This window comes from Scyliorhinus canicula, chromosome 1, assembly GCF_902713615.1.
Source record: "Scyliorhinus canicula chromosome 1, sScyCan1.1, whole genome shotgun sequence".
In the NCBI taxonomy this organism is placed as follows: Eukaryota; Metazoa; Chordata; class Chondrichthyes; order Carcharhiniformes; family Scyliorhinidae; genus Scyliorhinus; species Scyliorhinus canicula.
The window spans coordinates 72,015,234-72,037,632 of NC_052146.1; the positions used below are offsets into that span (position 1 = coordinate 72,015,234).

The window sequence follows — 22,399 nt, forward strand, 5'->3', positions numbered from 1 at the left end:
ATGCGCGCCCGATCATCGGAGCGCATGCGCAGTTTTTTTTTTAACATGTTTGCGGCTATTTTGACAGTTATTAACAGCCGGCTGTTGCAGGCAGATTTGAGTGATCGGGGACACCACGACGGACGGCTCCACGATCCACTCGAGTTTGAAAATGCCTGCACTAAATGGTGAGCACATTTACCCACATAATAGCAACTTCACTTCAAATCAAATGTCCATGACGCATCGGTGGGGAGAGAAAGCTCCATCTCAAAGAAATGTTTTTCATTTCACACAACGCTGTTCTCAAACAGCTGATTTTTTTTCTCAAGCCTTTAAAACTTGCACATCATTCTTGTGTCTTGCTCTGAAAAAATGTAAATTTAGGAGCGGGAAAATTCACCAAGCAATAATAAAGGAACCAAATTTCACTCTAGGGTACATACTGGGAGTGGGTAACTATCAGCAAATAAAATCTTTGAGAATGGTTTAATTACACTTCCATCTGTTTCAGCACAGAAGGACAGAGCTGCCATGGCAACAGTGCTCCAGGCCCCATCTTCACACCTTCGTTAATGCCTCAACTTCACACTCGAGTAGCTCCTCAACCATCATTGACAGACAGGTTGCGTCCTGATGAAAATCTTTATTTTAACTCCAGTACAATACAGTGAGTTGCTGCACAAAGTTGATGTAGTGTCAAGACAGATCAGCAAAGCAATGTATAGTCCCATTAGCTATGGGGAGGGGGTGGGGTGGGGGGAAGAAAGAGCATTCAAAAAGGTTACTTTTCAAAAATTACAAGATTTCAGGCACAAAAAAATCATTACTTTTCTAATATACAGCAAGCTTTAGAACCTGCAATATCAACCGTTCTTGTAGAAAAGCACAAACTTGTACTCTCACTTCGCCCTTGTACCAATCAGCCACTGACCATGGCTCTTCAGAGCAATGCTCAAGTATTGGATGTATATTAACAACTCTAAAGTCTCAATAAACTCAGATAAGAATGTTCAAAATAAAGGGGGAAAAAAATCAGAAAGCTATCTTTTCGACTCAGAAAAAGTTTAAAAATAAAAGTTAACCAATCTCTGAAGGTCAAACCAACAGAAAACATCTTGGGATTGGCCAGCTCATAGGTCTGTTCAATTGGTCCAAGAAGAGCTGCCTCCACTCCCACCACCCCAGCCCCACAATCATCTATTTTTAAAAAAAGTTTGAGTGAAAAGCAATTTCTCAAAAGTAAGAAAAAAAACTTTAAATCAGCTTACAAAGAGACAGTAAGTGTTATCGCAACAAAAGACATGTTCCAGAGAACAAAAGTGCTCAGGTAGGGGAAGCAAATCAACTTACCCAGTAAAAATGTATAAAACCTTAAATACGTTTTCTCTTCTTCTAAATGTACAAAAATGTTTATATATATATATTTATATATAGGGAAACTGGTTTAACAAGATTTCGATCTGTAGTCTGCTTCAAGTATATAGTTTCTTTAGTGTGACCCTTCTGGAAAATCGGCTCAGTAACCAGACTGAGCCCATTTTTCATTCATTCAGCGGCATTCGTGACCAGGACCCATTCCCTAAGAGTTCCAAATCATTGCACCCCACCAGGGAATGAAAATTCTGATAAGAGCAAGTTCTATGTAAGCAGTGAAAGGAACGCAGAATGAAAAGGAGATGAGGGCAATCAAACTGGTAACATCACCTTTCTAAAAAATGTTTTGGGGGGGTGGGGGGGGGGGGGGGCAAAGTTTCTGCTGGACCTTTCCATTAACACTGCAAGAGAGACTTTTAGCAGCAGAGTGCACCATGTATGTAGCGAGCACACCTACACAAGAAAAGAAAAATGATTTAACCAGCAAACCATTGCACCCAAAAACTGTCCGAGAACAGGGACTGGCCATCCGCCAAAGCAAAACCTAGGTGGCAGGAAGCAGAGATCAGAACAGGAGAATGCAAAGATAAAAATATATAATTCTTTTAAAGGAACAAAAACAAAGTTCTGATTGTGTGTCTGTGTTACGAACCCCCATTTCTCAGGCATGTGCAAAGGAACTTCCTGCGTTCCGTTAAGTCGTTAACGGTCCACAGACCGGGAGCCCAGCTCTACACGTAGAAAATGGATATCACACCCAGAAGACCTCTTTCTGTGCCCGGTTTTGTCCAGTGCATTAGTATACGGCAATACATGGAACCAGCCACATGTGTCTTTTTCTTTTAAATCAATTGCAGTGGTTCCCTCTCTCCAACCTTTCCCATCAACGTCGCAGTTGCTGAATGCTAGACTGATGCCTACTAGACATCTAGCCACAGTTTGGAACAGAGGAATCAATCGCAACCAATGGGATTCAGCTACCTTATGCCACAACACTGCGATTATCCCAAGTACCGATACAGCTCTTAAAAATAAAAATGCTACATGTTGATGTATAATATATACACATACCCATTAATATACATATGTATATGCATACATATATAAACTCCCTCCTCAACCCTCTATGCTGTTCAGCTAATCCAGTTGTAGAGTAAAAGCATGCACAGCAATAGAAGAGAAACACAATAGAGTTTAAAGGGGAGGGGAGGACAGCTAAGTTCGGAACAGTCATTTGTAAAGCTATACGCCCCAAAAATCAATTCTTCCCCCCCCCCCCCTCACTCAGTCAAACCATAAAGAGCTTAGAAAAAAAACAATTCATCAATAGATGATTGTTTCACACAAGAGAACACCAAACTTAGGCGGAGATTTAAAAAAAGCAAAGGGCTGACAAGAAGGCAACATCAATGGTTCAGTTGTAAAGTTTTTTTAAAAATCAGCAAATGTTATTTGAGCTGTCCCATAGCAGAGCATTTTCTGTCCATTAGATCAGCCTCAGTGTTAAAACAGTAGCAGGGGTCCACAGCACGCTGATCACTCCCATCCATTGTCTTTAATCATGTGGGCCAATTCAATAATGAACTTTCCTTCTTTGTACTTCTGACTGCTTTCAAAGGCATGTTCCTGCAAAGCAAACAGGAGAAACAGTGTCAAGTGGGGGAGGGAGGTAAAATGGGTGAATAGTAGTTTAATATCCAAACACAAAAATTGACCAACAGAAAAATGGAGACTGAGCCATTAAATTTTCCAAAGGGATCTCTGACCATTATGGTGAAATGAATATCCAGTAATGAATTGAGCTCTACAGAGATGCCCAGCCGATACAACACTAAATTATGAATGCTGTGTCACTTTCGCTGGTCCAGCATGCTCCTCATTCTTCAAATGCAGTGCCCAGTCCACTATTGCCCACTACATGTAAATGTACAGGGTTAACAAGGAAAATAACAGGTTGTTGTTCACTGGGACAGTCTGGGTCATTCTAGCCCTATATGGTCATGTGGTCCTCTTCTAGCCCTTTTTACTTAATCTGCCTCTCACAAGGTTCACATCTGTCTCTCTGATGAATGCATTGCTGGAATTTAAGGTTGTTTAACATCAATTCCAAAAGCCAAAGACTTGACAAAAAAATCACATTTTTCTCTGACACTTGTCTCAAAACAGACTGGCAAATATATTCTGGTAACTACAAACATGTGGTTTTAGGACTTGAATTTCAAATCCTAGACCTATTTTATCGTTACCAAGTCACCGGGCACCAGGCAGCATGGTAGCACAGTGGTTAATAACCCTGTTGCTTCACAGCACCAGTGTCCCAGGTTCGATTCCCAGCTGGGTCACTGTCTGTGGGAAGTCTGCATGTTCTCCCAGTGTTTGCGTGGGTTTCCTCCGGGTTCTCCGGTTTCCTCCCACTAGTCCCAAAAGACGTGTTGTTAGGTGAATTAGACATTCTGAATTCTCCCTCTGTGTACCCGAACAGGTGCAGGCATGTAGCGACTAGGGGCTTTTCACAGTAACTTCACTGCAATAGACAATAAAGATTATTATTATTAGTGGTTACATTAATAGCCCCTGGGCATTGGGCAAAGGGCATCTGAAGGTAAAACGTCAACTTCACTACAAAACAGTCTTCAATGTGTTGCTCGTTATGCTTTTCACCATAATGGTAAAATTATGCTTTTACTTAATTGCTCTGTTTTAATAACTTTTGCTCTAGAGTCGCCAGGTATCTTTCTGATACCACCACGAGGTTCAAAGCCAAGTGCTGATCAATAACTCAATACACCAGTTAGTAAGTTTCAAATCAAAACACATTTATTATACAGTCAATCACTACTCATGCATAAAACTCTACTTACTAAACTATCACTACTACTAAAGGCCTATACTTAGCTTTCAAATGGCCCACCAGGTCAGAGGAATAATGGCCTTTGTCCGGTTCTGAATCGGCAGACTTCAAGCTGGTATGGAATAGGAGCTAGGAGCGCCTATCTCATATCGTGCGTTGACTGGAGACTTACTTGGTTGGTGCAGCTGCTAGGCAGGTCTCTCCTCGCTGAGAGCCAAGAGTTCTTTGAGAGCTGCCAAGAGCTGTTAGGCGGGTCTCTCCTCGCTAAGAGCCAAGAGCCAAGAGAGCGAACTGATATTGGTGACTCTACTTTATAGTCCCCAGGGGTTTCGCGCCCTTTTGGGCGGACCCCCGGACCTGGTCCCAAGTAATTGGACCATGTCAGAATCGTTTCTATCGATTTCTCCAATACTGGAGATGTTCCCTGATCGTTGGGCGGGCCCTATGCGTCCGTTGGCCTGCCTTTGTCCTGGCTCCCGCTAGCGCCGGGGAGTCTGGTTTGGTCCTGATTGCTTCAATGTTTCTAATTGTTCCTGGGGATCGCTCATCAGTATGTAGATGGCTATTGGTTTTGGTTCTGTCTGGGTTCTGCAAATCTTAATACACAGGAAACCTTGCACCTGCTTGTTTTCCTGTGGCTGGCCGATTTTCCCTGCATTCTTTGCGGGCCTCCATTTTGGAATCGGGAAGTGGCCAACCCAGGTGGCTACACTCCCTCCTTGTGATCCTCAACGCGAAGCGTGAAGGATCACATTACTTCAATCCTCATGAAGGTGTCTTCATTCCCTGACCCAGCGGGCACTCCTTCTTGGCCTCTACACTGACCATAACTATGCAATAAAAATTTTAACTAACAATTCTAAGGGGCGCTATGTCATAAAAGGACATGCATTACAAAACGAAAAACTGGAACCTCTAACTATCCTCAATAAACTCTCACTTAAATCATTCAAACATACTAACTTCCTAACTGTACAAATAGCAGCATTCAAATTTTCCTCTGGTTTGGCAGTCAAACAGAGTTTTACAATCTTTTAGTCACAAATGAACACATTTCTTTATTTACAGATGAAGACGCGCAAACAAACAAATGTTCTTTATTGTAGGTCGAGGGGCTCGGGGGCCTGGTTAAAACAGAAAATAGGGGATCTTATCCTGTATACCGGGGTGCGAGAGCGGTAGGCTCTCCTTCGCCATTTCTTCATGCGGATAGTCTGCACGATGCTGCAGAGTATTGCCAATGCTAGACGTGCTTCGACAACATACGAAAGGGAATACCATGTGATAAACTTATCACACCATGTTGGGGTACTGTTACTTGTCACTGGGCTCTGTGTACTATGGGGGAATGAATCATTGACGGCCTGGGGGGTGGGGGTGAGGGGGTTCGCATTCGCAACCAAATACATAATGTCCAGAAAAGAAAGACGGAGGTCGTCCTCATCTTCTCTTCTCTTTGTCCTAGAGCTTCTGGAATTCTGTGGATACAAGCATAATATCTGTTATTATCTTGCTTAAGATCCCGTGTGTTAGTCTGTCTGTCCTTTAATGCCAATTACCCTTTATAACTGGTCACCATCTGCGACTCCCTCATTTCTTTTTTATAAACCGAATTTCAGGACCAGACATTCTTCAAAGTACTGAAACAGTGCGAGCCGTCTCGCAGTCTGTGAGATTTACCATCCCAATGTTTGAGGATGTAAATAGCATGAGGGGAAGCGACCGAAGGGTCACCTTAAAACAAAACAAAAACTTTTGAACCAAAAGAGCCAAAATGAGGTGCGTATGGGCCGCGGCGGGTAAGAGTTGGATGGAATCCCCGGGTAGGGCGGGCTGTGCTCTACCAGAGCTTGGCTAACCAGAGGAGGGGTCCTCAGACAAGGGGGGGGGGGGGGGGGGGGGGGGGGGGGGGTAGTGCCGTTTCTCCACTGCCTGAGTGACCGGCAAGAACGGGCAAGAATGTCGTCATCGTGGGGGGTTGCAGTAATGCCTCTACCGTCAGATTGGAAGAGCAGTTACAAATTGGGTTCTGGCAAGTCCACAGCGGTTTCTGCTGATAAGCATGCCGGTAAGTTCTCTCAGGTTTCTGCGAACAAATTTGGCGTGGGGCTGTGGAAGGCTGTTTAAATTAAAACAAAGAACATTTGACAAACACAAACAAACATGCAACGAATATCGTGCAGTTTCCATCAGAAAGGACACCGTAAATCACATTTGGCTTGGGGTGTAACTAGCATATGGAGTCAGTGTAGTGTGACCAAAGAACAGAGGAAGGAGGAAAGAAACAAAAAAATGAATTGACATTGCTGAGGTATCCCTGCCATGAGAAGTGGTGGGTAAGCGCTCACAGTTTGCATGGGGCAGCTGGGACCTTGTAGCTGCAGTGGGTGGTGTTCTCTTTCATATCTGGGGGTGGGTCTAGCTGGTGGTGGGGGTCTCCTGCAATCTCGGGCGAAGTGTCCTGGCTGCCCATAGTTGTAACATGACCCTTGGGGCACATAAGGTGGAGCAGGCACTCTGGTGCATTGTTCCCTTGGGTATGGTTCCCTGGGTGGGGGGTCGGGGCTGTTGGTTTCGTTGCTGGTTCGGGGTGCATTGGTAGGCTGATTCCGTTGCTGTTTCAGGGGGGCTTGACATTCTCGTGCGTAATGTCCTAATTGGACGTAATTATAACACTCCTGGGGTTTGGTCTGCTGTGGGCTGTTCCTTCCTTCATTTACACATGCGGGGCTTTGATGTGTTTTAACTGGATGCATGTTTGCATCTGCCTGCTCTTCCTCGGGTTTTTAAAAATTGGTCTTGTTCTGTATGGATTGCTCCCAAGCGCGGGACAACCTTTTTAAAACCCATTTTTCGTTGTGGGCCTCATCTGAGGGGTCATAATTCGCGCAAGCTCTCTGTCCTGCCTCTGTGGCATGAGAGATCAGGATTCGAGTCCATTTGGCCATGTTATCCGAGGACAAATGGGTGCGAGTTAAGTCTCCAAATACTGCGTGAAATGGATCCACAAGCGCCCAGCAAACGCTGTGGGGTGTTCGGTTTTCTTCTGCCTGCATCTGTTCAGGCCTTCTAAGGGGTCTCCTCTATTGCAACCGATCGCATCTAGGATCGCCGTGTGCATCTCTGCTAGGGTGCCTCCTCCTACATTCTGTGGGTCAGGAAGGGCTGCTACAACAGAGGGGTCTAGGCTCAAAACTGTGAGCTTCACTTGCTCTCGCTCATCCAGGCCGTACATGGTCGCCTGCTGCTTAACTTTAGCAAAGAATTGGTGGGGGTCTGAAGTGCGATTTTCTCGCACGCGTCCCGTAATTGGGTTACGGTTAAGGGGGTCGTGTACATGAAATCAGTGTCTCCGTCCGATGCGGCTCTGCGGTGTGTGGTTACTGGATTCATGGGGGTGTGATCTATCTGCTCTGTGGGGGGTTGGGGTGCTCTCTTCTGGGGCTTTTCTTGCGCACATGTTCCGTGCACATACCGATGCGCTGTCTCATTTAACTCTGCCAATCGGGGCCGTTTTCCTCATTTAATTGGGGTCCAAATGTGCTTTGGAATCCATTCTGGACTGAAATCAGAGATTGCAGTTCTGCAATCTGCTTCCGGCACTTTGCATGATCTACCGAGTACTGCCTCTGTTCCGTGGTGGAAGCATGGAGTGCTCGTAGTGCTGCTTTCAAATCGCTGCACTGCTTCTGCAATGCCTCTACCTGTTGTTCCGTTTCTTTTCTTACCAGGACCGCACGTTGTGTCCTGGTAGGCCTCGTCATATTGGGTCTGGAAGCTGCTCAAGTGCGCCAGACAAGACTGGTGTGCCCCCTTGGCATCATCCACCTCTCTCTCTTTCGCTGCCAACTTCCCTTTTAATTCTATGTTCTCCTTCTCTATGTCGCTTACATCGACTTTACTCATTCTATTCCTCTCATCTATCTCTTTACGGAGCATCCGAACGACCTCCTTGTGCCTCGCAGTTGTGCCAGACAGGACACGATTGCCATCGGCTTGCGAGCTTTCCCTAAACTCTTCTTATGGATCTCGGTCAGGTTCTCCCACCAAGTATGTCCTATACTCCCGGGACCGGTTTCCTCATTTGCACAAAATTCGCTCCAAAGGGGCCATCCCTTCCCTTTGAGGTACTTTCTGATCTCTTCTTCCCAAACGGGACACTGTCCTATCCTACTGGTCGCTGCGACCATGAATTCCTGCGGGTTCATAAGGCGTTCCATTGCCTTCATTGCCATTTTTCCTATGTCTGAGGGTTCTCTTTAAATTTGGAACAAGGGGTAATAAAGCGGTGCTGCAAACACGGGTACGGCTTTCGCTAATTTCCGGAATACAAACTCCCGACAGTTTCTCGCAACAAAATCCATCAGTTTTACTTTATATCCCTGTTAGTATGCATGCATTAACACACTTCCGAATTCTGGAGGATTGATCAGAACTGCTTGAACACTTGTGGTTATTTCTGTTCCCAATTGGATTCTAATTCAAATTTTTGGGTTCTCTCGGACTTCTAAGTCGGGTCCCGTCAGAGGTCGCCAATAAATGTTGCTCGTTATGCTTTTACTTAATTGCTCTGTTTTAATAACCTTTGCTCTAGAGTCGGCAGTTATCGTTCTGATACCACCACGAGGTTCAAAGCCAAGTGCTGATCAATAACTCAATACACCAGTTAGTAAGTTTCAAAATCAAAACATATTTATTATACAGTCAATCACTACTCATGCATAAAACTCTACTTACTAGACTATCACTATAACTAAAGGCCTATACTTAGCTTTCAAATGGCCCACCAGGTCAGAGGAACAATGGCCGTTGTCCAGTTCTGAGGCTGCAGGCTTCAAGCTGGTATGGAATAGTAGCTAGGAGCGCCTATCTCGTAGCGTGCGTTGACTGGAGACTTACTTGGTTGGTGCAGCTGCTAGGCAGGTCTCTCCTCGCTGAGAGCCAAGAGTTCTTTGAGAGCTGCCAAGAGCTGTTAGGCAGGTCTCTCCTCGCTGAGAGCCAAGAGCGCAAACTGAATTTGGGGACTTTATAGTCCCCAGGGGTTTTGCGCCCTTGTGGGCGGACCCCGGACCTGGTCCCCATTAATTGGAGCATGTCCCAATTTTCTAGCAATTTCTCCAATACTGGAGCTGGTCCCTGATCGTTGGGCGGGCCCTATGTGTCCGTTGTCCTGCCTTTGTCCTGGCTCCCGCTGGCGCCAGGGAGTCTGTTTTGGTCCCGATTGCTTCAATGTTTCTAATTGTTCCTGGGGATTGCTCATTAGTATGTAGATGGCTATTGGTTTCGGTTCTGTCTGGGCTCTGCAAATCTTAATACACAGGAAACCTTGCACTTGTTGTTTTCCTGTGGCTGGCCGATTTTCCCTGCATTCTTTGCGGGCCTCCATTTTGGAATCGGAAAGTGGCCACCCCAGGTGGCTACAAATGATTTGATCAGACTATTTCCTTGGGATAATGCACCAAGGTGAAACTTTGAAGAAATCTCATTGGCAGATAGTCTACAACACTCAGCAGAATCCTCCAGTCCCACCAAAGTCAATGGACCTCTTGTTGGCTTGCCCTGTGGGGCCTGAAAATTCTTTCCGCTTCTATCTGCAATATGAAAGGCTCATACCAGCTTGGGGATTACTACCTTGTTGACACAGCAAAGTGAACCCAGGCAGATTGACACATCGTTGCAGTTTGTGGAGAATTGAATAATTATCCCTTCCTTTTGAAGGCAGTTTGCTAAGCACGGGGATAGCTGTGAGATGCATTATGTGAAAGTTCCCCATTTGGTCACTTTTGAACAAAACAAGACAGAGATAAAGATAAAGACAGAAAATGCTGGAACAAAGGGGGCTCATTATACTTGAAAGGGTGCAGAGGAAATTCACCAAGATCTTGAGCCTGAGCTGGAACAATTCAGCTATGAAAAGAGGCAGGAGGTTGTTTTCTTTAGATCAGAGAAGGATGAAGGGGCTCTGATTGAGATGTACAAAATTATGAGGTCGAAGAAAGGAAGAAACCTTGCCCCTTAGTAGAGGCACCAGGGGCATAGATTTAAGTTAAGGAGATTGAGGGGATTGGAGGAAAAATCTTTTCATCCAGAGGGTGGTGGGATCTGAAACTCTGCCTGAAAGGGAGCAGAGGTGGGAACCCTCAAGACTCGAGTAGCATTTAGATGAGCACTAAAAGTCATTACATACAAGGCTATGGACTAAGTGTTGGAAAATGGGATTAGAATAGATAGCCGCTTGATGGCCAGCACAGACACGATGGGCCAAAGGGCCTTTTTCTGTGCTATAAAACTGACTTGATGTGACGCCAAGCAGTATTTGTGGAAGAGAAAGCTTAACTGGATTCTCTCTGGTTTAGCTGACTCAGCTAAATCGCTGGCTTTTAAAGCAGACCAAGCAAGCCAGCAGCATGGTTCGATTCCCGTACCAGCCTCCCCAAACAGGCGCCGGAATGTGGCGACTAGGGGCTTTTCACAGTAACTTCATTGAAGCCTACTCGTGACAATAAGCGATTTTCATTTCATTTCTTCCACAAATATTGCCTAACCCGAGTACTTCCAGCATTTTGTCTTTATTTCAGATTTATAGCATTTGCAACATTTTCTTTGTCCAGACAGACAATAGATATCACTAAGTCAATTAACTCAAGACATGAAAAGCAAAACCAAGAGGTTGCACAACAAAATGGGAAGAACCCCCCCCACTTTTCTCCACCGTTTCGCCCCTGTACCCAGTATCAGCAATGAAAATGGGCAATGTTTGCAAAATATAATCAAGACAACAAGGAGACACATACGTATTTCCATCCCAGAGTAGTTTTGCAGTTTTCACAGTAGATGTCTGCTACAGCGTGCAATCCAGTCAGCAGCACTCTCTCCTCAGCAGGGCCGCAACCCACATTCACCCTGCACAGGGAAAGATCAGAATCTTCAGTCTGCTGCCCGTCGCACCACATATGCATTGCAGAACCCACAGCAGAAAATCTGGACTTCAAAGCCCGCAGAGACACAGCGCACGCACACACACACACTTCACACTATTATACTGTGGAACCCCTGCTGAGCGACTGAGTGTATGCAGAGGCAAGTGCAATTAGCAAGGATAGGGTGCAAGCCTATACCCCTTGTGTGCACCTGGGCTCATGAAATGCAAAGAAACAAGTTAGATATCTGTAAGGCTGCTCACAGATATGCCAGTGCTTCAAGAACAGTGGACATGGAGCTACAGGAAAGGGAAGAAAAGTTGGTGTTATGTTGGGAGATGGTAATAATTAAAATGATTGAATGAAAGGCTCATTGGAGATTTCAAGGCAGACAGAATGAAGAAGCAAATGACAATGGGTGGCTTGGGAGTCAGTAAAGTCAATGTTAGGAGATTACAGTAGGAACATCAAGGCTGGAGAAGATCATGGGAGGGACTCGGAGGGAGCAAAGCAGTGAAGCTTGTCAATTACAAGCATTATAAAAATACTGTTGTATAGTGGATGCCAAGATAATGTTGGAGGAATTTTTAAAAAACAGTATCTTCGAATTCCTACAGTGCAAGAGGCCATTCGGCCCATTGGGTCTGCACCGACCCTCTGAAAGAACACTCTACCTAGGCCCATTCCCCCACCCCGTAACCCCACCTAATCTGCACATCTTCGGACTGTAGGAGGAAACCGGAGCATTTGGAGAATACCCACGCACACATGGAGAGAAAATGCAAACTCCACACAGCACATTAAGTATTAGTGAGTACCCTCTCCCTGCATTAGAGAATATATAAATTCTGCACTCCTGTGTCATAAGATATAGGAGCAGAATTAAGCCATTTGGTTCCTCGCCCCCCCCCCCCCCCCCCCCCCCCCCCCCCCCCCCCCCCCCCCCCCGCCCCCCAAGAACTTGGATTGCCTGGTGCCAACATCCCAGAAACCAGCATTTTGGAGAGGGACAAGAGTGACAATCACATGTACTCCAAATATAGAGCAAGGAAGATCCATTTCCAATCTCAAACACATCCTGGTCAAAACACAGTAAAAGTAAATATTTCATCCTGCATTCCCAGTCCCATATTATATGGTTCAGGAATTTAATGGGATGAGAGTTTGGAATTTAATCCACTAATGCTACCTTGGAAACTCTCACAACTTCCCCGACTTCACCCTTCACTCCTCTGTCCTTGCAACCTGCTGCCCTATCTCCCTTCACTCCTCTGTCCTTGCAACCTGCTGCCCCATCTCCCTCACTCCTCAGGGCAGCAGGCTGCAAGGACAGAGGAGTGAAGGCAGATAGGGCAGCAGGTTGCAAGGACAGAGGAGTGAAGGGAGATAGGGTAGCAGGTTGCAAGGACAGAGGAGTGACGGTAGATAGGGCAGCAGGCTGCAAGGACAGAGGAGTGAAGGGAGATAGGGCAGCAGGCTGCAAGGACAATCTCCCTTCACTCCTCTGTCCTTGCAACCTGCTGCCCTATGTCCCTTCACTCCTCAGGGCAGCAGGCTGCAAGGACAGAGGAGTGAAGGGAGATGGGGCAGCAGGTTGCAAGGACAGAGGAGTGAAGGGAGATAGGGCAGCAGGCTGCAAGGACAATCTCCCTTCACTCCTCTGTCCTTGCAACCTGCTTCCCCATCTCCCTTCACTCCTCTGTCCTTGCAGCCTGCTGCCCTATCTGCCTTCACTCCTCTGTCCTTGCAGCCTGCTGCCCTATCTCCCTTCACTCCTCTGTCCTTGCAGCCTGCTGCCCTATCTCCCTTCACTCCTCGGTCCTTGCAACTTGCTGCCCCATCTGCCTTCACTCCTCTGTCCTTGCAGCCTGCTGCCCTATCTCCCTCACTCCTCAGGGCAGCAGGCTGCAAGGACAGAGGAGTGAAGGGAGATAGGGCAGCAGGCTGCAAGGACAGAGGAAAGAAGGGAGATAGGGCAGCAGGTTGCAAGGACAGAGGAGTGAAGGGAGATAGGGCAGCAGGCTGCAAGGACAGAGGAGTGAAGGGAGATAGGGCAGCAGGCTGCAAGGACAGAGGAGTGAAGGGAGATAGGGCAGCAGGCTGCAAGGACAATCTCCCTTCACTCTGTCCTTGCAACCTGCTGCCCTATGTCCCTTCACTCCTCAGGGCAGCAGGCTGCAAGGACAGAGGAGTGAAGGGAGATAGGGCAGCAGGCTGCAAGGACAGAGGAGTGAAGGGAGATAGGGCAGCAGGCTGCAAAGACAGAGGAGTGAAGGGAGATAGGGCAGCAGGCTGCAAGGACAATCTCCCTTCACTCCTCTGTCCTTGCAACCTGCTGCCCTATGTCCCTTCACTCCTCAGGGCAGCAGGCTGCAAGGACAGAGGAGTGAAGGGAGATAGGGCAGCAGGCTGCAAGGACAGAGGAGTGAAGGGAGATAGGGCAGCAGGCTGCAAGGACAGAGGAGTGAAGGGAGATAGGGCAGCAGGCTGCAAGGACAATCTCCCTTCACTCCTCTGTCCTTGCAACCTGCTGCCCTATGTCCCTTCACTCCTCAGGGCAGCAGGCTGCAAGGACAGAGGAGTGAAGGGAGATAGGGCAGCAGGCTGCAAGGACAGAGGAGTGAAGGGAGATAGGGCAGCAGGCTGCAAGGACAATCTCCCTTCACTCCTCTGTCCTTGCAACCTGCTGCCCTATGTCCCTTCACTCCTCAGGGCAGCAGGTTGCAAGGACAGAGGAGTGAAGGGAGATAGGGCAGCAGGCTGCAAGGACAATCTCCCTTCACTCCTCTGTCCTTGCAGCCTGCTGCCCTATCTGCCTTCACTCCTCTGTCCTTGCAGCCTGCTGCCCTATCTGCCTTCACTCCTCTGTCCTTGCAGCCTGCTGCCCTATCTGCCTTCCCTCCTCTGTCCTTACAATCTGCTGCCCTATCGCCCTTCACTCCTCTGTCCTTGCAGCCTGCTGCCCTATCTCCCTTCACTTCTCTGTCCTTGCAGCCTGCTGCCCTATCTCCCTTCACTCCTCTGTCCTTGCAGCCTGCTGCCCTATCTCCCTTTCCTCTCAAGTTCTTGAACATGTCTGTGCTGTGCTCATTTTCCTGCAACTCATATTTGACACTCTAATCAGGTTTCTGCCACAACACTGAAACAGCCCTAATTTAAAGGCATTTGACATCCTCTGACCATGGCCACAGTAAACACTCTCACCCGATCGGGAGACGCACCTAGAGGAGAGTGCAAGAGAACGACACCAGGCCAGACAGTTAGCACCGCCTCGAGCTAGAGTGGAGGCTACAAGGGAGAGAGCCGACTATCAGGAGATTGAAAACAGCGCAAGAATGCAGTGAGAAATCGCAGTGCTAGCTTGGAGTTTTTAGCTCCTGAGGTGATGTTAGGATTCAAATGTGACGGAGGAATTTGCCGGTTCCCAGGTTACAAACTGAATATGGGCAAGAGTGAGGTTTTTGCGATCCAGGCAAGGGGGCAGGAGAGAAGACTGAGGGAGATTCCGTTCAAAGTGGTGGGAAGGAGTTTTCGGTACCTGGGTATTCAAGTGGCAAGAGACTGGGGTCAGCTTCATAAACTAAATTCGGGGAGGGTGACTGAGCAAATGAAAGGGGACTTCCGCAGGTGGAACGTGCCCCCGCTGTCATTGGCGGGGAGGGTACAGACTGAATATGACAGTCCTCTTGAGATTGCTGTTTGTGTTTCAGTGTCTCCCAATCTTCATCCCCAAGGCATTTTTTAGGAAGATGAACGTGGCGATCTCAGGTTTTATATGGGCCGGGAAAGCCCAGGGGGTAAAGAAGGTCCTTCATGAGCGGGGGCGCGGGGAGGGGGGGGGGCTAGGCCCTTCCAAACTTTATTAGCTATTACTGGGCGGCCAATATTTTGATGATTAGGAAATGGGTAGTGGGGGAGGGGTCAGTGTGGGAGCAAGTGGAGGTGGCATCTTGCAAGGGCACGAGTCTGAAGGCTCTGTTGGCAGCACCTCTGCCGTTCTCGCCAGCTTGTTACTCCACAAGTCCAGTGGTAGTGGCAGCCCTGAGAGTGTGGGGGCAATGGAGGCAACACATGACACTGGAGGACATACATGCCTGTATGGTCATCGATCTGTGATAACCACAGGTTTGCTCTGGGGGGGGCTGGACGGAGGCTTTAGGAGGTAGCAGCTGGTAGGGATTGAGAGATTTGGGGATCTCTTCATTGAGGAGGGTTTTCCGAGCCTGGAGGAATGAGAGGAGGAGTTTTGAGTTACTGGGTGGGAACGGATTCCGGTACCTGCAGGTACAGGATTGTGTCCTGAAGCAAGTTCCAAGCTTCCCTCACCACCCTCTAAGGGGACTACAGGAGGTGATGGGGTGGGGAGGGCCTCAGAAATACAGGAGGAACTGACGGAGTGGGAAGGGGATCAATCGGGGAGGTGAAGTGGAAGTGAGAGGAAGGGTTGGGAGGGGAGTTGGAAGTCAGGCTATGGGAGAAGGCCCCAAGGAGTCAATGCATCCTTGTCATGTGCCAGGCTCAGCTTGTTCCAGTTTATGGTGGTCCACAGGGCTCATGAATGTGGCCCGAATAAGTAGGTTTTTCTGAGGAGGTGGAGGGCAGGTGAGGGTGGTGTGGGGGAAGTCTGGCAAATCATGTACATATATTTTGGGTTTGTCTGAAGGTATGGGGATTGTGTCAGAGATTCTCAGGTGTCATATCAGAGGTCCTAGAAGGGAGGGTGACTCCGAGTCCAGAGAGGGCAATATTTGGATTGTCGGGAGATCCTGGAGCCGGGGGGACGGGGAGGGGGACAACATCTTGGCCTTTGCCTCCCTGATGGCCCGGAGACGGATTTTACTGGAATGGAGGGACTTGGAGCCTCCAAGGCCAGGGGTGTGCGTCAATGACATGGCAGGGTTGGGTATGTTATTGTGGGTTTTGTGCGTATGCTGGACCATGTGTTGTTTAGAATGCTAAAATTATAAATGCCTCAATAAGATATTTTCTTAAAAAAAGGATTCAAAAGTGACTTGGGGAAAGTGGAAGCAGTTGATTGTGAGGGTACGGTCAGGTAAGTATGGTCGGATAACTATTTCCCACTTTTATCGCATATAGTTTGTCAGGTCTTTATTTTGTGTTTAATAGTTTGCCAAGGACTATACTCTATAGTAATAAGGGCCAGAGAAGAAGGATCCTAGCGTAATTGATATTTGATTTTAAGTATTTTTCAAAAGTTTTAATTAAAAGGGGCAAGTCATGACAGGAGAGCTCAAAGCCATGGTATGCTTCTCCTGGTCTATGTGAGAAACTGGGAATATTTCCAGTGCCCAGGGCTAGCATGTGTGCAGGAAGTGTCTCCAGCTGCTGCTCCAGCTCTGAAACCCGACCTTCCAGGAGCATTCGCGAGGCAGAGAGTATTGTGGATACCACGTATATAGAAGTGGTCACACCTGGAGGGGATCTGTGCAGGGGTTCGCCCGGAGGTGGCAACCATTTATTGACTTCTTTGCGGGAGAGTGAGCGTTAGCAGGGGGTGGGGGGGGTAAGAGTAGGAGGGAAAATATGGCGGGTAGTACCGGTGGGAGAGGAGCAGGCTTGTGCAATATGTTATGATTGAAGTATTGAAAGTACATGGATGTTTGCACATTTTTGCCTTTTTTTGCTTTCTTTCTGATGATGTCTGTAACTGTTTATAAAGCCAAAAACTACCTCAATAAAATTGTTTATTAAAAAAAAAAGTGGTCACACCACAGACTAAGACTGCATAGGGAGCAAGGGAATGGATGATCGCCAGGCTGTGTGTGTGGGTGTGTGTAAAACAAGTTAATTATGCTGACAACCCTGTCCACAGGGTTGAGGACATTAAAGTAGTTGTGTGAAAGGCATGCACTTGAAGCAAATATGGCTGAGTTGAAATTTCTAAAAGTAAATCCGCAATGGTCAGAAAAATAAAACTTTGAATTCTTAGCTGTTAAATTTCAAAAGGGGCGTAAAAAGGCGTTACAACTTGGAAAATGTCATAAATAAATATAGCAAGGTTATTGAATTTTATTTGACCCAAAAGTGGGGGCAATGGGGAGAATATTGAAATATTTTCATATACTGGATAAGGTAAGTTTCAAAGAAGGGCTGAAGGATAATGAAATCAAGATGAAAGAGCAAAAAATTGTTTAAGGAGAGATGCTGGGAGCTTAGAGTGACCATGCAAGACCTTCTGGAGTGTTGTGCTGGGAAGAGTTGTGATGAGGTAAAAAGCCTTACAACCAAGCAAGAAAGTTTTTTTTCCCCAAAAACAGGTTTTAATCAGCTACCCAGCTAAGCCAGAAAAGTTTTGGGGCTGCAAACAGCAATCAGGTGCCTGAAGTTCCACAGCAGAGTGAAAGAAAGGTGTGAGTTGTTGTGTGATATGTCTCATTGAAATTATAGTAGCTTTGCAGTGGGAAGCGGGTATTTTTATTGGATTTGCCTCAGGCGGTGTTTATTTTGAATCTAACCAAGTGGGAGATGTTTTTTGGGGAGGATGTTCTTTAAGACTAATTTTAACTGTATAAATGTAATCTTGTACATACAAGTTTTCTTTTGTTAATGGTTTCATGTTTAAAATCCCATTAAGTGTTACTGGAATTTGTGGCTTCTGAATTCAGTAAGTGTATCTTCTTATTAAAATGCAAAAGGAAAGAAATGTTGTGAAACGCAGGCTGTTCATAACTTTCGATATCATACGATACCCAGAGTTGAAGTTCCAACCACATATTTGTACTTTACACCACAACCAAGTTAATCTTGTTATGGGCCAGGGTTAGAGAACAAAGTATATCATGGAGTTCATTTGACCTACAACTTTTAATAAATTTTGGTTATGAGGAGCACAAAGGCCCACTTACCAGGTGTTATGCAACAGAGACCTTAAGTATTTTTTTTTTTAAAACATGTTTATTCTAGGAATTCAGTTAACGTTTTATAAACGCAGTAAATAGTTTATCAACTACCAACACAGATACAATATTCTATATGCAACCCTTAATAACTTTCCTAACACCCATAAGCCAAATACCCTTTTTAACAGGCAGTAGGTTTGAATTCTCTACAGAGAACAGTTATCATGTTTAAATTATCAAGTGATCTGAACACCTTAACATATAGCGACCAAAAATACACCTGCTTTGTCTAAGTACAGCTCCCAACTAACTAAAACGAAAGTAAAACACAAAGCCACAAAACAGCTTCCAGCTCAAAACAAAAGTAAAAGCCAGAGACACCCCAGCTCCACCCACACAATGACATCATTGCAGCTATTTGATAAGCACCCATTTCTTAAAGATACAATCACATGACAATCTATTCCCATAGAGCCATATAATTCCTACAGTGTAGGAGGCCATTCTGCCCATCGAGTCTGCACCGACCCTTTGAAAGAGCACCCTACCCAGGCTTACTCCCTGCAACCTGCACATCTTTGGACATTCGGGGCAATTTTTAGCATGGTCAATCCACCTAACCTGCACATCTTTGGATTGTGGAAGGAAACCAAAGCAGCCGGAGAAAACTCACATTGACACAGGGAGGATGTGCAGGGAAGGTGTGCAAACTCCATATGTACAGTCACCCAAGGCTCGAATTGAGCCCGGGACCCTGGTGCTATAAGGCAGCAGTGCTAACCATTGTGCCACCATGCTGCCCTCAATCATCGCTGCACTCCTGTCTCAGCTCATCTGCTACTGAAACCATCATTCATGCATTTCTTGCTTCTAAACTTTGTTATTCTGACTCGTATCTGGCTGATCGCCCATCTTGCAGCCTTTGTGAACTTCAGATCATCCAACACTTTGTAGTTCATAAAAGTCCCATTTACCCATCTCCTCTGTTCTTACTGATCTACATTCCTTGACTACGACCCAATGTCTTGATTTTAAAATTCTCACCTTTTATTTTATTAAAAATTTAGAGTGCCCATTTATTTTTCTCCAATTAAGGGGCAATTTAGCATGGCCAATCCAGCTACCCTGCACATCTTTTTTTGGGTTGTGGGGGTGAGACCCACGCAGTCACGGGGAGAATGTACAAAGAGTGACCCGGGGCCGGGATCGAACCTGGGTCCTCAGCGCCATGTGGCAGCAGTGCTAACCATTGCCCTGTGTCACCTATCCCACCTTTTATTTTCAAGTCCCTCCATAACCCTGTCCCTTCCCATGTCTGAAATCTTCTCCAGCCTTAGCATTCAACTCATCTGCACTCCTACAGTTCTGGTCTCTTACCTACCCCCAAATTTAAACTGCTCCACCAGAGTATTATCTTTAACTGCCAGTCCTGAGTTCCAGAATTTCCTCACTAAACGGGTCTTTTCTCCTTTAAGACAATCCTTAAAACTTACTTCAAACCACCAAATTTCATCATCTAGCCTATTTTATCCTTGTGGTTTGAAAGTCACAAACCATGGCAGAGGTTGCAATTGACTATTGTGTAACAAAAGTCTTCACTATTGCTGTGCTGGGTTACTAATAATACAGCACAGGGTCGCAATGCTAAAATTGAATGTTAAAAGTGTACATGGATACAGTTGTTGCTCAACTAAATGGCCTCAGAATATTTCAGCAGAGTGCACTCAAGAAATGAGGGACTGTAGGGCAGCACGGTGGCCTAGTGGTTAGCACAGCTGCCTCACGGCACTGAGGTCCCAGGTTCGATCCCGGCTCTGGGTCACTGTCCGTGTGGAGTTTGCACATTCTCCCCGTGTCTGCGTGGGTTTCGCCCCCACAACCCAAAAATGTGCAGAGTGGGTGGATTGGCCACACTAAGTTGCCACTTAATTGGAAAAAATAATTGGGTAATCTAAATTTTAAAAAAAGAAAAAAAAAGAAATGAGGGACTGTGGCTGCAACTACTTGCTCATTTATTTCATAGTTCACTCAGATCTGGAATAGTTCCCTTGAACAAGAGGGGGAGTGTTGCACATTGCACTATATTGAGAAAGGGCATCAAGTCAGAGCAAGGAAACTGTACACCCATTAGTTAACTTCAGTTGCAGGTGAAGTTCTAGAAAGGACTCAGAATGTTCACAAAGACAGTGAAGAGCAACAACCCCAAACACCTGCCCCTGTACCTAGAGCCCATGTTAGAGAATACCATCAGCTTTATTACATGATCCAAAATTTGTCAATCCTATAGGACCAGGCTACCTTGAAAGAGGGTTTTTAGGGATGACTTCTGGGAAAGAACATCCTGTGTCAAAAATATTTAATCAAATTGTTGAGTTACTATTTGGATGGATGTTTAAATATTTTAACATGGTTAAAATCTTTATGGAAAAGGTGGTCCAGTTCTGTAGAATTGACAGACAAATTTTGGGGCATGCAACAAAACTGATGACATTCTCTATTAATAGCCATGGACATCAGGCACATATGGCAGTACCACAAGGCTGGAGTTAGGGCTGTTGGTCTTCACTACCTTCATTAACAATCTGGATGAAGGAGTCTCAGTGAGGAGTTAGGGGACCTGCCTGCAATTTGTTTTGTTTGAGGTCATCAATTATTGCTCTCGGGTAAGTGGTGAGTGACCTGAAATGGAAAATAAAAATTTCAGTCAAAAGAAAGATAGGATAGGCAGATGAACTAGTATAATAATTAATGTAATGTGATGTTCTTGGGTTGAGGCAGCTCCAAACATGTACACACCATTCAGAGCTGTGTGCTCAAGGTTGCTAACAAGGATTTTGATGTTATAGTGCATGAGTCACTGAAGGCCAATGACCAGTGCCCGGAGGTAACTGTGAAAGCAAATAGAGCAAGAGGACTATTGAATACAAAACAAATTGGCATTTTAGAAGGACAGTAAGCTAGAAAAAGGTAGAAATGGCAGCACTGTTAATTAAAGATTACATTAGTACGTTACAGAGGGATGACACCCGAGCTCTAAAGGTCAAGATGTAGAATCAGTTTGGGTAGAGATAAGAAATAATAAAGGTAGGAAGTCACTTGAGAGTGTAGTTTACAATAAGCATGCTGTAGGATGAGGTAAACAAGAAATAATGGGGGCTTGTGAAAAGGTACAGCAATAATTGTTGGTGATTTTATCTACTTATAGGTTGGACGAGTCAGATTGGCAAAGGTAGCTTGGACGATGAGTGCTTTTGGGACAGTTTCTTAGAGCAGCACATTCTACAACCAGAGAAAAGGCTGTTCTAGATTTGGTCATGTGCAATGAGACAGGATTAATTAATTAATAATCGCATAGTAAAGGTACCCCTAGATTGCAGTGATCATATTAGGACTTAACTTTGCATTGCATTCAGTTTGAGGAAAATAGTGGGTCCAAGACCAGTTTTAACTTTAAGGGCAATTAAGAGGGCATGAAGGCAGAGCTGACTAAAGTGAACTGGGGAATTAAGTTAAGGGATAGGTCAGTAGAGATGCAATGGCAGACATATTTCATTACATGCAAAGGTAAATTTCAGTGCGAAAGACAGGGGAAGGACGCAATCATCCATGGCCAAATAAGGAAACTTTGTGTACAATTCCATGAAACTTAGGGGAAGCTCAGAAGATTGGACAGAATATAAAATATAGCAAAGAATAATTAAACGAGTAATAAGGATGGAGAAATTAGAGTGTGAGAGAAAACTAGCTAGAAATAGAAGGGCAGTTTCTGCAGGTATTTACAAAGGAGAGTCACCTAGAGAGAATATAGGGAATCGATAGTGGAAAACAAGGAAAAGGCAGATGAACAGTTGAGGAAAGAAATAACATCCCAGAAATAGTTGTGAAGCTACGGTAAAGGGAGGGAGGAAGGAAGGGTACTGAGGAAATTATTAGAACTAAAATCTGACAAGGACCCCAGGTTCATTCTAAGTTCTCAAAATAAGTGGCTGCTGAGATAATAAGATGCATTGGGCTTGGATTTTCCAAAATACCCCAAATTCTGGAAAGGTCCGATCAGATTAGAAAATAGCAAATGTTATTAACACTCTACTCAATAGGAAGGAGACAGAAAGCTTAATATTTGTCACAGGGATAATGCTGCAACCTATTGAAGATGTTATAGTGGGACACTTAGAAAATAATAATACAAAGGGAAATCACGCGATTAATTCAAAGTTCTTTGAGGAAGTACAAGCAACATGCATAAAGTGGAACCTGTGGATCTGATGTATTTTGATGTCCAGAGGGCATTTGACAAGGTTCCACAAAGGTTACTACACAAAATGAGAGCTTTCGAAGGGGGCAACATTTTAGCAGGGCTAGAGGATTGGTTGGCCAACAGGAAACAGTAGGGATAGATAAATGGGTCATTT

The 22,399-nt window shown here is 45.7% G+C and overlaps 1 protein-coding gene across 3 annotated transcripts in view; it reads right to left on the reverse strand.

Annotated features, from left to right (window-relative positions):
• Window positions 1-606: 606 nt before the first annotated feature.
• The window catches only part of ypel1 (yippee-like 1), a 69,533-nt gene continuing 47,740 nt past the window's right edge, over window positions 607-22,399 (reverse strand). For all 3 annotated transcript variants that reach the window (XM_038793130.1, XM_038793141.1, XM_038793150.1), the window contains exons 4-5: window positions 11,002-11,110; window positions 607-2,982 (exon numbers count right to left, since the gene is read on the reverse strand). In XM_038793130.1, the coding sequence (XP_038649058.1) occupies window positions 2,893-2,982; window positions 11,002-11,110 (199 nt within the window). In that variant the 3' untranslated portion in view covers window positions 607-2,892. The remainder of the gene's footprint in view (window positions 2,983-11,001; window positions 11,111-22,399) is intronic.